Source organism: Aotus nancymaae, unplaced genomic scaffold, assembly GCF_030222135.1.
Source record: "Aotus nancymaae isolate 86718 unplaced genomic scaffold, 86718_ANA_hifiasm-v0.15.2.pri h1tg000016l, whole genome shotgun sequence".
Lineage (NCBI taxonomy): Eukaryota > Metazoa > Chordata > Mammalia > Primates > Aotidae > Aotus > Aotus nancymaae.
Window position 1 is genome coordinate 83,911,510 of NW_026988428.1, and position 16,883 is coordinate 83,928,392.

General features: G+C 35.4%; 1 protein-coding gene across 3 annotated transcripts in view; it reads left to right on the plus strand.

Moving 5' to 3' along the window:
* PDE3A (phosphodiesterase 3A) overlaps positions 1-16,883 on the plus strand; it is a 320,464-nt gene that overhangs the window by 119,345 nt on the left and 184,236 nt on the right. Inside the window, exon 1 of one of the 3 annotated variants that reach the window (XM_012447663.3) lies at positions 9,726-10,665. The exons of the other annotated variants lie outside the window; for them this stretch is intronic. Coding sequence (XP_012303086.1) covers positions 10,603-10,665 — 63 coding nt within the window. The 5' untranslated portion in view covers positions 9,726-10,602. Of the gene's footprint in view, positions 1-9,725; positions 10,666-16,883 lie in introns of those variants that run through there. 3 annotated transcript variants of the gene reach the window in all.

A 16,883-nucleotide genomic window follows, 5' to 3' on the forward strand; every position in this document is an offset into this window, starting at 1 on the left:
TAGCTTGAACAATTTATTCAGATTCTCTACATAAGTGACTTGGGAAATAGATATTTTTAATAAGTTCCCCAAGTAATTTTCTCTAACATGTACAGAAAGCACAAGATTATTTCTCCTTTTTATTTTGATTCATATGATTACATAATTACCATTTAACTAAGAAATGAAAAATATTTTAGTGACTAAAAAGATTCATTGCACACATGCATTTATTTTACTGTAAAAAAAAAACCCCGATGTAGAAGAATGTTTCTAAGCCATAAGAACACAAATATTTTTGTTCCAAAATAACTTACCAAAAGGTCATGGCATAGAGAAATTCCCTCTTTTCTATAGGTGTATGTTTCTCTTGAATAAGCTTTACTTCAGTGTTTTACTTGGGCACATATAGGGAAAGAAAAAAAAATCACATTCAAGTTGAGGAATAGAGGAGTTTCAGATGAAGAGAAGCAGATTCTGGGACACAAAGTTGAGTAATGTAAAACGTTAAAGCCCGGCTATACATATTCAAGCTGGCCAAGATATAATACACATTAAAATAAAATAACATATATTTCTCAAAGGACAAAATTGGAACTAAGTATTTCTGACTGTTTTAGAGATAAGCACTTCTCAACTTCTAATGTAAAAAGAGAAGCTGGTGTTTATGTGAAAGAATCTGTGTAAAAGCCATATGGAACTGTCTCTAATAAATAACCATTTAATCAAATGTCACTATGTTTTTTAATGTTTTGTAGTTTGATGCAGAGAATGTACTTGTATTTCTTCAACAGCTGCTCTTTTTAAATGGATGCAGCTGTACTACAGATTTAATTTGCAACAATTTCTTAATTTTTAGTTGGTTGCTTCTAGTCTTTCAAAGCAATGTTTCATGTTTCTGTGGAAAGACTTTTTTTTCCTAGAAAGTGCAAAGTACGATGTGAAGTAGGAATTAGGCAAATAAAAATTTCTGCTTGATTTTTTAAAAACATGAAAGTGATAGTTCCTCTCTTTATAGCACTGCTTTTCCTAGACATCCTTTTTTTCAGACAACATTTCCAAAGGGATTTGATGACTACACATCAGTCATCTCGAAACTTCTAAAAGACTGTAAGCTATAACAAATTCTGACAAGTGACTTGAAAATGAGAAAAAAAATCACACTCTTTCATTTAAAATGCTATCTGCTTTGAGAATAACCCAGTATCTATTCACAAATCCTCCAAACTCTATAGGTTTTTGGCTTGAACAATTTATTCAGATTCTCTACATAAGTGACTTGGGAAATAGATATTTTTAATAAGTTCCCCAAGTAATTTTCTCTAACATGTACAGAAAGCACAAGATTATTTCTCCTTTTTGTTTTGATTCATATGATTACATAATTATCATTTAACTAAGAAATGAAAAATATTTTACTGACTAAAAAGATTCATTGCACACATGCATTTATTTTACTGTTAAAAAAAACCCCGATGTAGAAGAATATGTTGCTTGAATTAGAAGTTTGACTTTTTAATAAAGAGAGATACTTTTATCTTTGATACATTTTATTAAATTGTAAAACATATGTCACTTCCCTTTCTCTTATATTACTCTGTTTCTACTGTAATGCTTAGAAATCTGCTTTCTAGTTTAATTGCTATGGAGAAATCATCTTGCTACATAGCTTCCGATTCAGTCTTTTAAATTCAAGGAAAACTTTGGAGGAAAAGGTAAATATTAATGATGGATTATATAATATTTGTTCTAATCTCAACATCTTTGAGTGTAGATGTATAGACATTTAAAATGTAATTTTAAAAATGTGTAATGCTTTTAGACTCAAGTCATGTAAGACTTGTCTATAGGGCTCTGCATGTGTGAGCAGGCTGCATGGAACCTCCTAGCCTGCTGGTTCCTTCACTCCTCCCGTACCCAACTGGCTCATAGCTTAGTGAACAATTTATTTTTGTTTTTGTTGTTTTTTCTCTAAATTAATACCTTCTTTCTGGAATATTTTCAAATATCTCCTTATATATATATTAGAATATTTTTAGCTGTTACTGAGGAACTTAATTTCTTTGTATAGTAGGTCATGCAGGCAGAATTCTGTAATACATATAAATTTGTATCTTCCCTTCCCAAGGTAGTCATTCTGAATTAAACAAATAGTTACTATAATTTCCTTGAGATTTTTATCTTTTAAAAGGATGTTATGTTTAATGGTAGAGATATAGTATGTAATTCAGTAATAGAGTAGTCTGTTGTAATTTTTATATAAGGTTTTTCTTTAATATTTTAATTATTGCTTATTAAATAAAGCCCACTTATAATAAACAGGTATAATCAGTGTTCTCTGAGATCAACATATCTTTTTGTATAATTTATAATCTCTTTGTATAAGGGAAAACGTGATTTTTGGCTTATCTCTGATTTCTGAAGGAAAGGGGTTTCTCTGTATAACACAATGTCCTTATTCTTTTTCACTTTAACACTACTATCTACTAATGGCTAATGAGCTCTGTTAGGTTTAATCAACATTTCAGCAATTTTTCACTTGAATTTTGTTTAATCCTGCTTTGTCTTTTACCTTTTGTTCTTTATTACCTTATCTCATTTGATTTTTATACTTAAGATAAAACATATACTTTGAAATGTCCTCAAAATTTGAAAGTATGGCTGTAAAGTGTGAAATAACTGATGTTAAGGGAACGTCACTAATAATGGTCATTGATATATGGGTGACTAGAAAGGCCAATTATAATTTGTGTTTAAAAAATTACTATATCCTTTTCAAATATTTATTTATTTTTGCTCTTTTTTTCTGGTGTGTTTGTGTGTTGATGGGTGGTGTGTTTGGAGGAAAGAAATGACTCTTGAGAAATATCTTGTTCATTCATTATTAATGTGTTTAGAGAATAGCAAAGTTTCAGCATATTTTTTTGAGATCAAAAGTAGCCTTTGAAATTAGACAATGAAATGCCAATTTTTGTATTAGTTTCCTAGAGCTGTTGTCACAAAGTACCACAAACTGTACCACTTAAACAATAGCATTGCATTGTCTCAAGTTCCAGAGGCTGGAAGCCAAAGATCAAGGTGTCAGCAGGTTGGTTCTTTCTGTGGGCTGTGAGGGAAGATCTATTCTGTGCCTCTCCTCTAGCTTTTGGGGATTCAAGCATTTGCTGGCTTGTAATGGCATTCTTCCCATGCCTTCTTTTTATATGTCTGTCTCTGAGTCCATATTTCTTTTTTATAAAGATATAGACATATTGGAATGGAACCTGGCCTAATGACTCCAACTTGATCATCAGCAATGACCCTATTTTCAAATAAGGTCATGCTTATTAGCACTGGGGATTAGGACTGCATTTTTTTGGGGGAGGGAGGACACAATTCAACCCATATAAATTCTGAAACTTTGTACTTTGTTTTATCCTTTTTTGATTAGTCTTAATAAGTTTTCAGAGTACTTTTTATTTCTGTTCTCAGTGCTTAGAATAAGACAAAATAAGGTATTATTCACTCAACCATATTGGCTTATTTAGTAAGAAAATAGACTGAGATTTTATAATGAACTCTGTGCTTATGTTGACATAAAAACAAGCAAATTTAAAGAATTTACCTGTCTACATTTACATGAAATCAATGTCCTTATAACCTTCTGACATTTACTTACCTTTTTGTATTTATAGACTTAATTTTACTTTTAAGTATTATTACTATCTTTAATGCATTTGTGCTTTTTTTAATATGACAGGCTATGGAGTGCAAAGATTTTTTTTTCCTTTGGATTAGCAGAAGATAAAACTGTATATCCAATAATTTAGATGAGTTCTTTGGAACAACTGAGGAGTCTGTGGCCTGACCAACCAGATTAAGGACCTTACATCACTAATATTTGGATGACACAGCTTGAAGTTTAATGTTTTAGTGTTTCTCCAAGTAAAATTTAAGGGATAGTTGTTCTTCTAGAACACATGTATAAATTCTTATTTTAGCCTATTTCTGATAGACCTTTAAAAATATATTATCTTGACATTTATATTGATAGAGTATATATTAGTCTGTTTTCACACTGCTATAAAGAACTGCCTGAGAGTGAGTAATTTCTAAAGGAAAGAAGTTTAATTGGCTCACAGTTCTGCATGGCTGGGGAGGCCTCAGGAAACTTACAATCATGGCAGAAGGCACTTTCTTCACCAGATGACAGGAAGGAGAATGAATGCAGGAGGAACTGCCTAAAACTTATAAAACCATCAGATCTTGTGAGAACTCACTATCATGAGAATGGCATGGGGGAAACCCTCCTCATGATTTAATTGCATCCAGTTGATGTCTCTCTTGATACATGGGCAATATGGGGTTTACAGTTCAAGATGAGATTTTGAGTGGGTTCACAGTCAAACCGTATCAGAGTGATACATTCATTAAGATTAACAATTCTTACTTCCCAATGTATATGTTCCTCATGTTTTTAAATAGGAAAATATGATAGACGTGGTGATTTGGAAACTAGCTGCTTCTAAGTGGTTCACCTAATCACAGATTTTTGCTTGTTTGTTTTTTTGAGACAGTCTTGCTCTGTCATTCATGCTGGAGTGCAGTGGTGCAATCTCAGTCTGTTGCAACACAGGGTTCAAGTGATTCTCATGCCTCAGCCTTCCTGGTAGCTGGGATTACAGGCATGTGCCACCATATCTGGCTAATTTTTGTACTTTTAGTAGAGATGGGGTTTCACCAGGCTGGTATCCAGCACCTGGCCTCTAGTGATATGCCTGCCTCGGCCTCCCAAAGTGTTGGGATCACAGGCATGAATCACTATGCTTGGCCTAATCACAGATATTAAAATCACATGTTTGAGAGCTAGAGGTAAATGTAGCTACTTTGAAAGAATTACTTTACTTTTTTCATAGTTTTTTAAAGCTTTTTTTTTTTTCTAATTATTGAAGTAATCCATGCTTACTGAACAAATTTTAAAAAATAATGTTAAGGAAATTACTTAAAATCCAAGCATAATATAATATTAAATTTGATTTGTATATGTGTCTATCTGTGACTATGTGTACATATGCCTGTGTGTAGAGCTAAAGAATAATTTAAAAAATAAATTATGACATAAATATGAATGAATGCATGCCAAAGATTCTTTTTAACTGGTTAATTAATGAGGGAACCAGTAAGATATTACAACTGATTCAAATGAGAAGTTAAAGTATCACACACATTTAAAGTCAGAAAAGAAGTGCTGAAATAAATTCACAAAAAGATGTAGAAGGCAGGGCACAGTGAGTCATGCCTGTAATCCCAGCACTTTGGGAGGCTGAGGCAGGCAGATCACTTGAGATCAGGAATTAGAGACAAGACTGGTCAACATGGTGAAACCCCATCTCTACTAAAACTACAAGAAAAAAAAAATAGCCAGGCGTGGTGGCAGACATCTGTAATTCCAGCTACTTGGGAAGCTGATGTGGAAGAATCGCTTGAACCCAGGAGGCAGAAGTTGCAGCGAGCCAAGATTGCACCACTGCACTCCAGCCTGGGTGACAAACTGAGACTTGGTCTCTAAAAAAGAAAAAATGACGCAAAAGTGGTCAATTTCCACAAGGCAGTTATCAATTGCATTCCATTGGGCACAGCATCCATTTCTCTTTCTATCATTTTTCTGATAGTAAATGAGATTGCTGTCAGTTTCTATGTTTTCAGAGTTGTAAAATGGCTCAAAGACAATAAAAGCCAGAGATACACACGAGCTAGTCAGGGCACCTACTAATTTATCTTGTTTTTTCTTTTTGCCCATTTTGAAGTCTTTCTCAATTTTTTAATACAGCTCATATTGACATTTACTTTCATCTATTGCAATTATGGTTTTTTTTTTTTTTGCTTTTTCACCTAAAACAAATATAATTGAAAATAAAAGCATAATGCATATTTCTTCCTATTGACATTGATACCACCTATAGCATTACCCAGGAGCATTATGAAATATACAACACTTAAAAACAAATAAAAATATCCCTTCTTTGAGCTCTTTACTCTTGGGAGGGGATACCATAATATCCTTTTTACTTTCTTCCTTCCAGTAAACCTCTCTCTCTCTCATGCACTCTACCAACATTCCCACCCAACCCCTCCTTACCCTTCCAAAATCAGTCCTATCCTGATTCTGGAGTTTGGGGTTTTCTGTGAATCAGTTGATGATACCAGTCACACCATTTGAAAAAAGGCATGTGAGAATGTTGTTCAGTGCTGGTGAACAGGAATTCTTAACATTTATTTTTAAGGATTCTATTTAATTGCTAATTATAGAGCTTTGTTGAATTAAGCTGACCTTCACTCACGTTTAAAAAATTCATCTTTGTTTTGGTTTTCATGAGACAAATATCTTTCTTTAAGTGAACAAGCTTTTAAAAGAATTAGCTTCTTCAGTATGAAAAGCAAAATGCAATTCACAGCAGGTGCAATGACTTACACCAGTATGCAACCCCAGCACTATGGGAGGCCAATGCTGGAGAATCCCTTGATCTCAGGAGTTCAAGCTCAGCCTAGGCAACATAGTGAGAGACATCTTTGCAACAACAACAATAAAACAACAACAACAAATAATTACCTCAGCCTTTCAAGTGGCTTGGGACTTCAGGTACACGTGGTGGCTTGTACCTGAAGTCCCAGCTACTCGAGAGGCTGAGTAGAGGGATTGCTCAAGCCTGGGTGGTTGAGGCTGCGGTGAGCTGTGATTGCACCATGATACTGCAGTCTGGGCAAGAGTGAGTCCCTGTCTCACAAAAAAAAAAAAAAAAAAAAAAAATAGCAATCTGCATAATCACATCATTATGCCAGAAGTGTCCAGGTTCAAAGTGACATTTTATATTCTAGTAAATACTTTTCACTAATAGTTCTTTAGGAACAAACAAATAATTCTTCTGGAATAAATAACTTGAGAATCATTAAAGACTTTGCAAAATACCATACTCCAATATCAGTAACTCTAAATCTGAATATGGCTGTGTAACTGTTTTCAGTTTACAGTTAAGTATAGATTTTTGCTTGCAGTTATTTTCTCTTAATCATTGCTTTCCTTCATTAAGGGTTTTCTATTTTATTTTCATTAGCGTGCATGGACAAGAGAAGGGATGCATTTTGTTGTTTCTAGAGATTAATACAGAAAATGCCTCGTGAAGACTGAGTCTGGCTGTGATTTACAAAGTTGGAGCAACATAGCCAGTGAGCCTTTCAGGCAGCCCTGACAGCAGAAGCAAGCCTTGAAGTGGGCATGAAAAATGACACAGGCTTCCTTATACCAGAGTCTTATTACCATTTTGATTTCAAAAGCTATGTTGGGTGTCAGTAAACTACTGTAACCAGGAAAATTAGATAAAATAACTATTTCTTTTGTCCTATGTATATTTCATATACGGAAGGATGAAAAGTCAGTACATGGCTATCAGTCTCTACAGAGGAAGGGAAATAATTTGTGCCTAGATATATTAATGCCTAACTGAAATGTTTTACACATGTGATTATATGTCATTTACTTAAAATGTATAGTTAATCTCCTTTCTTGCCTCACCTACGAACTAAGTGGCTTTATTCCAGCAAAATTAAGTCTGAAAATAATGTTCACTGATTTCGATGTTGATGACAGATGGGTCTTAGGTCAGGATAACAGCTATGGCTGGGAGACATTGATTGTTAGCATTTATGCTCTGATAATGAATGACCTGAATTTTTCTCACATGTTTGCTCAGGAAGCACAGGGCTGTGGAGGTCTTGACGTCATAGAGGCAGAAGGATTTGGGGCCAGAGTATATTCACTGCTGGCAATCATTCATTAGTAAATCCTTGGTAAGAGAGTTGAATTTGAGTGACATCTGGAGGCTTTCTATACCTAGAGGTGGGAGAATTCTGGGTTTGTATTTTTTTTCTGGTAAGCTAGATTCATCTTTTAGGAAATGCCACATATATAATTGATGGGTTTAATATTTCACATTGAGAGGAGGTGAAAGATTGAAAGAACTGAAGAAAGATTGAGTTTTTATGATTCTTTCCCCTGAATGAATTTGGTTAATTTAATGTTAGGTGCTAACATAAAACATTGCTTGAGTTGTAGTGTCGGGAATACATATCTGTTATTAGTTCTTGGTTGCCGTTTAAAAATGGAGATTGAAATTTCCTTTACCTAGCAAGAAAATTACAGCAGTGATCCTTGAATATTTAGAAAAAACACATACATTCCAAAGTATCTAGTGATGAGGCAAAATTGTTCATATTGAATTCCATCTCTAGCTAAAGGCCATTTCTGGAGGAAACTTGTAATATTGGAGAAGTTGCGTGAGCGTGTTGTGTTTGCTGCATGGAAAGGAGAACGCAGGGCTTCTCAGCACTGTGGCCAAGCAGAACCACGGTTGAGGTTAGGTTAGCAATCATGAGGCTGAGATGCAACTTAGACTCCAGTCCCCTATAAAATGTACCTTATAGAAGTTAGAGATTTGATGAAATTTGAAGCAAGTTTACTGTATTGAACATCAGTAGTGTCCCAAAAGAAGACCGTAAAATTCTGTGGTGGTTAAAATCTGTTGTTTAAATATTAAAAATATAATATTAAATGTTTCCTTTTGTTGGTTCGCATCCCATCAGAAGAGCTAGATCCTATTAGCACTTCGGTACTTTATCAAAATAGGAGAAACAGTAATTTAATGATCCTTTAGACCAGAGGTGGTGGCTCATACTGATTTCAGTTATTTGGGAGGCCTAGGATCACTTGAGGCTGGGGAGTTTGAGACCAGTCTAGGCAACCTAGTGAGATGCTGTCTGTACCAAATAAAAATAAAAATTAGCCCGTTATGGTGGCATGTAACTGTCCTCCTAGTTACTCAGGAGGGTGAGGTGGGGGATCACTTGAGCACAGGAATTTGAGGCCCACTGTATTCCAGCCTGGGAAACAGAGTGAGCCTGACTCAAAAACAATCCTTTAATACTTACCTATTCAAGAATTTTTCTTTTCAGTCCAAGAGTATCAATATATTACCGACAAAGCAGTTTCCCATCAAAAATGGCATCTTTGCCTGTTCAGTGCTACAAAACCAATACCAAAACCGAAAGTGAACATCTAGCAGTGCAGGCTTTATTCGATGGCATGGAATTGAGAAGATAAGAGAGCTGGAAAGTCACAGAAACAGGCATCTCTAATGAAAGGGATGGGCATTAAAAATAAGGGAGGAACATTCCAGTTTTTTTCTGGGAATGGGCAGAGAACTCCTCAAAACCAGAGTGCTGCCTTTTCCCCCTTTTACTGTTTCAGTGGGTTGTTGTCATGGTGATTGTAAACTGTCATAGTGCTGTGGGGTGTATCATTTAGCATGAAAATTAGATTATAATGAAGTTAGAGGTTCTTCAGAGGTCAAGAAAGCTGTCATCTTGGATCCCACAAGTCTTGGCCAGTTTGGTCACTAGGAGGAATTTTGGCCTCAGGCGTCCTATTTCTGAAGATAAGCAGAGTTAAGATGGGATAGAAATTCACCTATGTCATGTAGGCATCATACTGGGTAACAAATCTACAACACATTGTCTAGATCCCTGTGTTAGAGAATGATTATTCATACTTTATGAAAAGACATTGTAGTTAAAATTGTCAAGTAATATTTAACTACAAAGTGGATTGTCTGCCTTAATTAGGTTATTCTACAGGTATAATCAAATTTCTTTAAAGTAGTAGTTAGTAGTAAGTGCGGTCCATCATCGGTGCATTTTTGTTGGATAAATAGATAATAAAATTCAAATATTGTAGAACTATAAAACATACATATTTAAATTCCCTGTTGTAATCTTATTTCCCAGATAAAATTCCTGATGATAATTTAGTCCCGTCTCTCTCTCTCTCTTTTTTTTTTTTTTGAGTCAGAGTCTTGCTGTGTTTCCCAGGCTGGAGTGCAGTGGTGTGATCACAGCTCACTGCAACCTCTATCTCCCATGTTGAAGCTATTCTTGTGCCTCAGCCTCCTGAGTAGCTGGGATTACAGGTGTGTGCCACCACATCCGGCCAATTCTTGTGTTTTTAGTAGAGATAAGATTTCACCCTATTGGCCAGGCTGGTCTCAAATTCCTTACCGCAAGTCATCCTCCCACCTTGACCTCTCAAAGTTCTGGGATTACAAGTGTGAACCATTGAACCTGGCCTAGTGGTCTTTCAATAGACCAGCATAGTGGGAAGTCAGGCAGTATTGCAGAGTGAGTAGTGGCATTGCACAGCCTTTGTAGCCAGAGTGTCTGGGTTCGAATCCTGTCTCTGCTATTGTATGAGTAACAGTCTGGGCAGGAAATAGATGACTCAGAGGTCACTGAAGACTTTGAAGATGGGACTACTTATAGAAGCATTAAGAAAAGCAACAAGGAATGATGAGGCAACCTACGTGCCCAAAAAGTGAGAGCTGTCACTGCCAGGACCAAAGGCTTAAGGAGAGGGAGGTTTAACTGAAACCCCGTGAGAGCAGTACCTGTGGGAAAGGGATTACTGAACAAGAGCTGTGGAATGAGTAGAGATGTGCAGCCACTATTGGATTACAGTGCTGCATTGAGAGGTGGGGGCAGGGCAGGGAGGGGTGCTTATAAATACTCTCACCTCAACCTCTTTTCTTTTGTGATTCCATGTACACTGATGGTTACTCTCATGGGCTGAATCCTGACAAGATCATGGACTCCAGAATCCAGGTGTTGTAATTTGTAAAATCAGGCTCTTTAGGGGAGACGAAGAGGAAAGAGACGAGCAAGGGTGGGGTGGTTGTGGCCAGAATGAAGACTTACAAGCAAATAGCAAAAACACTTGCTAGCTGTGTTTGCTAGTAAGGCACTTTGTTTCCTAGTAACTCTGTGCTTTATTTTCCTTATTTAAAAAGGAGAATAATAGAACCAATAATATAGGATTATTGTGAGGGTTAAATAAGTTAATATGTACAAAGTGTGTAGGTGAGTGCCACCTGTATAGAAATTGTCAGCAAGTATTGTCAATAGTATCATTAACACTTGATAGATTAATTTTTATGAATGAATTTTACATGCACCTTTTAGCTATTCCTGATTTTTACTTAGCAATGTATCTTGGTCGCCTCCTTCTCTCTCTATATGCACATATACATATATGGACAGTCATCCCTCTGTATCTGTGTGTTCTGCCTTTGTGGATGCAACCAATTGTGAATAGAAAATATTAGAAAAAATAACAATGCAACAATAAAATAAAATATAAATAAAAATACAACTTACAGAGCATTTACATTACATTATGTATTTTAAGTAATCTGGAGATTATTTAAAGTATATGAGAGGATGTGTATAGTTTATGTGTACATACTATTTATCTATGAGGGTCCTAAAGCTAATTCCCCTCAGATACCAAGGGATGACTATATGTACATATACAGGCCAACGAACACACAGAGATGTGCCTTACTTCTCTCTGCCTCCACACATTCACACTTACACCCCTTCACAAACTACTTTCATGGCTTCAGTGTGTTCCAATGTATAGGTGTACCAGAATACAATCAAACCTTTCGGTTTATAAGGGGAGTCAGACTATTTTCAATATTTTACCATTATGCACAATGCTGTAGTAACATTCGACCTTTTAACCTTTAATTTTGGATTCAAGTGAAGCAAGTGAGTCTTGACTATTTTGAGTCATCTAGATTAAGTTTTCTTCAGGCCACTCTCTAATGAGAAGGAGTGTAAATGAGTGACATTAGTACAAATATTCAAGTGGCTGAAGCCTTTTATTTTTCTTGATCCTAACCCAATTCAATTTTATAGAGGAAGAAAAGGTTTATAGAGTTTTTACATGACCTTTAACTTGATTGAAGAATAGCTTTTAAAATATTTTCTTGATACCACTATATTCTCTGTACTTAGATTTCATATTGTTTATGAAAATATTGATAACCATGTAATCAAATTCAGGGCCAAATATTTGAAGTATTTGACTTTATTGTAATGTCAGAGAAGCATATTTATAGGTAAGTGACTTAAAGCTCATGCTGTGTGTATGTACATTTTTAATGGAATAATGTATCTTGAGACTGTTATGTATGTGTGTGTCTCTGCGTATGTGTGTGTCTGTGTTTGTGTGTGTGTACAGTTTTGTCCTCAGACTTTCTCCTTACATGACAAATTATGAAGCAAACCTTCCCTTTCCTATGGAATACATTTATCAATTCAAGTCGACCAAGTGTGAAAAAAAGTGACATTTATTTGCTACTTTTCTACTTCTGGGCAGAATTGGAGTGGAAAGTAATACGTGTCATTCTGCACTGAAATATTTAGGACTATTTTGCGCTGTAATAGAAAATTTAGGCTTAAGAAAAAGGTTTCCATCCACTGTTTGCTAAAGGTAATTGAAGATAGAGAAAATAACATTTTAAACAATTTTACAGTAAATAAATAAAAGCCCTATGTTTTGATGGCATTGATAGCAGTCTGTCCTAAATTCAGTACAACTGTGTTTCATCAGATAAGTTACCTAGCACAAATGTGGTTCATATAAAGAAACTGATTCCACATCATTATTTATTTATTTAAACATAGTGTCTGTCTAAAATCTTTCAATTTGAGAATTCTTCCATACGGACAGTGAACAAGAGAACGTTGCATGAATTTTTATATACTATCCTTTGCCCTAAGTCTGCCTGTCTGAAATGTGTTCAATCAGTGCCTGCTTGGAATTCTGCGATCCTCTTCTCCCCTCTCTTGCTTTCTTGACTATTCTTGTGGTCACTGACACATGCTCTGTTAATCTAGGTCTTTAGGCTCTGGCTTGAAGCTTTCTTCCTTGCACTTAGCATAACAGCTAAATAATTAAAATGCTTTCATTATACCAGATTTTGGATTTCTTTAATTTGCGATCACAGCTCAGTGTTTTTAAAGGTAGAATCATACAAAGAAACAATTATTTCTAATTAACCTAAGATAAGTAGTTAATGTTTTCTGGGTCTTCATCATTTTATATATTTTACATAGAACAATATACTTAATTTTGAATGTTCCTTTTAAAATTTGTCTTTTTCACAAGCATTTTTTTTTCTGTATTAAGTTTTCAAAAACATTTTTAATGGTCATGTGTCAATTTTTTCTATTGCTATTATATAACTTTCTCTCTTGTTATACATTTGTGGTGTTTTCTACTTTTTCCTACTACAATTAATGATGACATAAAAAGTTTTGTATAAAAAACTTCAGGTTGCAGATCTCTTTACAGAATATTCCTAGAACTGAAATTATTAGGCCAAATGATAGGAATACTTTTAAGCTTTCTGTGTATATTGTCAGATTGCTTTTTAAGAAGGCTGTACCAATTTACACTCCCACAGCAATGTAGGAGAGTGCCTGGTAACTTTTTAATTGGATTTCTTTGATAAGAAGCCAAATGGACAACATTTAACTGTTCATTAAAAAGAGAAGTCTAGGGCCGGGCGCGGTGGCTCATGCCTGTAATCCCAGCACTTTGGGAGGCCGAGGCGGGTGGATCACGAGGTTAAGAGATCGAGACCATCCTGGTCAACATGGTGAAACCCCGTCTCTACTAAAAATACAAAAAATTAGCTGGGCACGGTGGCGCGTGCCTGTAATCCCAGCTACTCAGGAGGCTGAGGCAAGAGAATTGCCTGAACCCAGGAGGCGGAGGTTGCAGTGAGCCGAGATCACGCCATTGCACTCCAGCCTGGGTAACAAGAGCGAAACTCCGTCTCAAAAAAAAAAAAAAAAAAAAAAGTCTGTTAAATTTCTGTTACTGCATTAAAGGAATTCCACATGTTAAAATAAATCATATAAGTTATATTCTCATTGTCATCAGACTATAATAATACTGAATTTGATTCATATTTCCCCCTTTTTGGTACTCATAATGTTAGTACAAAAAAGCAGAGGTTACAGAATACTGTGAGAAATGGTGAGAAATGGGAGCTGATTCTGTGCTAGTTACTCAGGAAAGCATGTGCTGTTCTGGCCACACTGTCTGTGTTATCAATAAGGAGGGAGGAGATAGATGAGTGCCTGATACTAATTAAGTACTCCATATATTTGATGCCTGGATGCATAAATGAAGTGGTAAAGTGATAAACTCACAAAACTGCTATTATTGAAAGGCTAGAGCCATCCTTTGGCATTGTTGTATAGGTGGACAAGCCCCCTTATACAGATGAAGACATGATTGGCTGTTATGTTACTGTTATCATCATGCTCCTTAGAACTTGTTCAAGAAGCTTTCTGGGTCAGTGTGATAGAAGCACCCCCACAAACAAACTGACACAATTCTCAGAGATCTGACATGATAGCTCTGATTCCTGATGTCCTCGTGGACCTGGATACTCCACACCCCTACACCAACCCCCCAGATTCTCTCACTACTTCCTCATGGGCCAAAGTCTTTTGAGATCTATACTAAGAATTTATTTTGGCTCTTATGAATGAGTTGTTCATGTTCAGTTGTTGGAATTCATTCAAAATTAAGTGCCTGGCTTCAGGTTTTAAGACGTACACTTTTTCAGAGTTTGCTTTGCTTTGTTATGTTGGATAGAAAAGGTACTGGTACTGAACTTTAGCTTCAAGATCTAATGGACATGGACTTTGTGCTCAAAGAGAAAAGTCTTCAACCACGACTGCAGGATTTTAAAAATATAAGATGACAAATAAATATATACTATATGAAAGTGACAGAGAAAGTTGAACAGGTTCCAGAAGAGAATCCTTTATCTTACTTGTTATGCCCTCAGCAGGGAGAAGAACTCAGGAAATGTAAGAAAAGTTCCACGAGGAAGCCTTGTACTTGAATTCCACTTGCCGTAATATCTGAAAGTTTCAGTGTTTAATGGATGTTTGTTACATGTTAAGGTGGGCACTTACTCTATAATGGAAGCTATATTATTAGATCCTTCTTCTCAAGAAGACTATCAAATCACTTTGATGAAAACTCCAACTAGTTGTGCCCTAAAGAGGATGTAATTATTTAGGAAACATTCTCATAAGATTTAAACCAAAAACAACTTAATGTGATTCTGATACAGCTGATTAAATACTTTATAGTTGTCAATCCCAGAAATGTAACTTAATCTCAATTGAAAAATGTATATAACAGATAGTAATTTTTATAATTTATTACAATTGTTATATGAACTTATAATTTATATTTAAATCATAATTATATATAAACTGATTATTTGAAATGTAGTGAGTTCTTTATAATCTCTTAACTGAATAGAGGGCTCTATTCTAAGAGTCTCCTCTATTTTAACGTTAACAAGATAAAGTCTTGGGCAGGTGTTTCTGCTGTAATGTGATATATGAGTTTTTGAAAAACATAGGTTCTGCAAATTGTGCCCTAAAACAAGCAAACAAACAAGAAACAGGATCATGAGAAAAAACAATTCCAACCAAAAAACTAGTGGCATCAGGAAGATATGTTAGTGCCAACAAATAAATAAATAAATAACCGATACAGTCAATATAAACCTAATCATAGAAAAAGAAAAGATGAAGGTGGATCGTTCAAAAGAGATGAAGAGTTGAAAGGGTGGCAAATGCAAAATGCATCAAAATCAGAAAAAGCAAACGTGGGGTATTTTCAATAGAGACTTATTGGTCAAACAGAACAAAGAATAATACTGTGGATGCAAATGGGCATTATGGATTATCTGTGTATTACTCTTTGCCCTGTTCTGTTCAATTCTGTTCATATACTTTATGTTCTCCTGCTGTGACTCGGTGACTAAACATTAACCAGGTAGCAAGGAGTGGGAAGGAACTCATGTAAGTCCATATATCTTTTGCTATCCCACTGTTTACCAATTGAGTGTGAGCTAATTATGCAGAAACGTGTTATAGCAGAAAAGATTTAGTAGTGTTATATGGTAGGCTAAAAGAAACACTGGCTAGAAAAATCATCAAACTATATCCTACTGTTTTTCCATTTATCCATATCAAACATTTTCCACTATAATCTTTGTTATATAGACTGGTAACTATGCTTACGTTGTTAAAGGAAAATTTACCCTAGTGTTAAATAATATAAAATCCCCAAGTCTCATAGATTGGTGGGCATTGTGGAGCTTGCAGATTAAAATATAAGACCCCTCTGACTGAAGGAAATGTAGGAACTCTGTATAGTCAGTCCGTTTTACCCCTAGGTTCTGTGTCCATGAATTCAACCAACCTCAGAGGGAAAATATTCAAGAAAAAAAGTGATTGAGTCTGAACTGAACAAGTACAGACTTTAAAAAAAAATCATTATTCCCTAGACAGCAGACTATACCAACTATTTACATAGCATTCACTTTGGATTAGGTCTTATAAGTAATCTGGAGATTATTTAAAGTGAAGAGGAGAATGTGCATATGTTATATGCAAATACTGTACCATTTTATATCAGGTACCAGCATCCCTCAATTTTGATATCTACAGGGTCCTGGAACTAATCTGCCAGGGATATCAAGAGATGACTGTATTCTGTTACTCTTTTCTGTATCTCAGACGATTTCAAAATAAGTTTTTAAAAAGGCTTTTACCTCTTCAAGCTTTGTCTTACAGGTAGATCCTATCTCTTACAGGTAGAACCTATAAAATTGAACATTTTTTCGTGGATAAAGAGTACAGTGATGTAAATGTTTCTTCTCCTGTTTTTCTTTTCTCTACCTATGGTTTCTTTCCTTCCTTCTTCCTCTCCTCCTCCTTCCTCTCTCCTTCTGCCTCCCCAGTATGGATGCAAAAAGGAACAGCATTAAAGGCAAGAATGTAAAGTGATTGATGCCTGACATTGTCATGAAAGAGAAGGACCAGTGATCACATGTATGTTATACTTTTTGGTAGAAAATTGGCACATGCAGGTGTTTTTGCACTTTTGGGCCTGTGGAAAGTAATTACTTTAAAATTAAAAAGGATTTTAA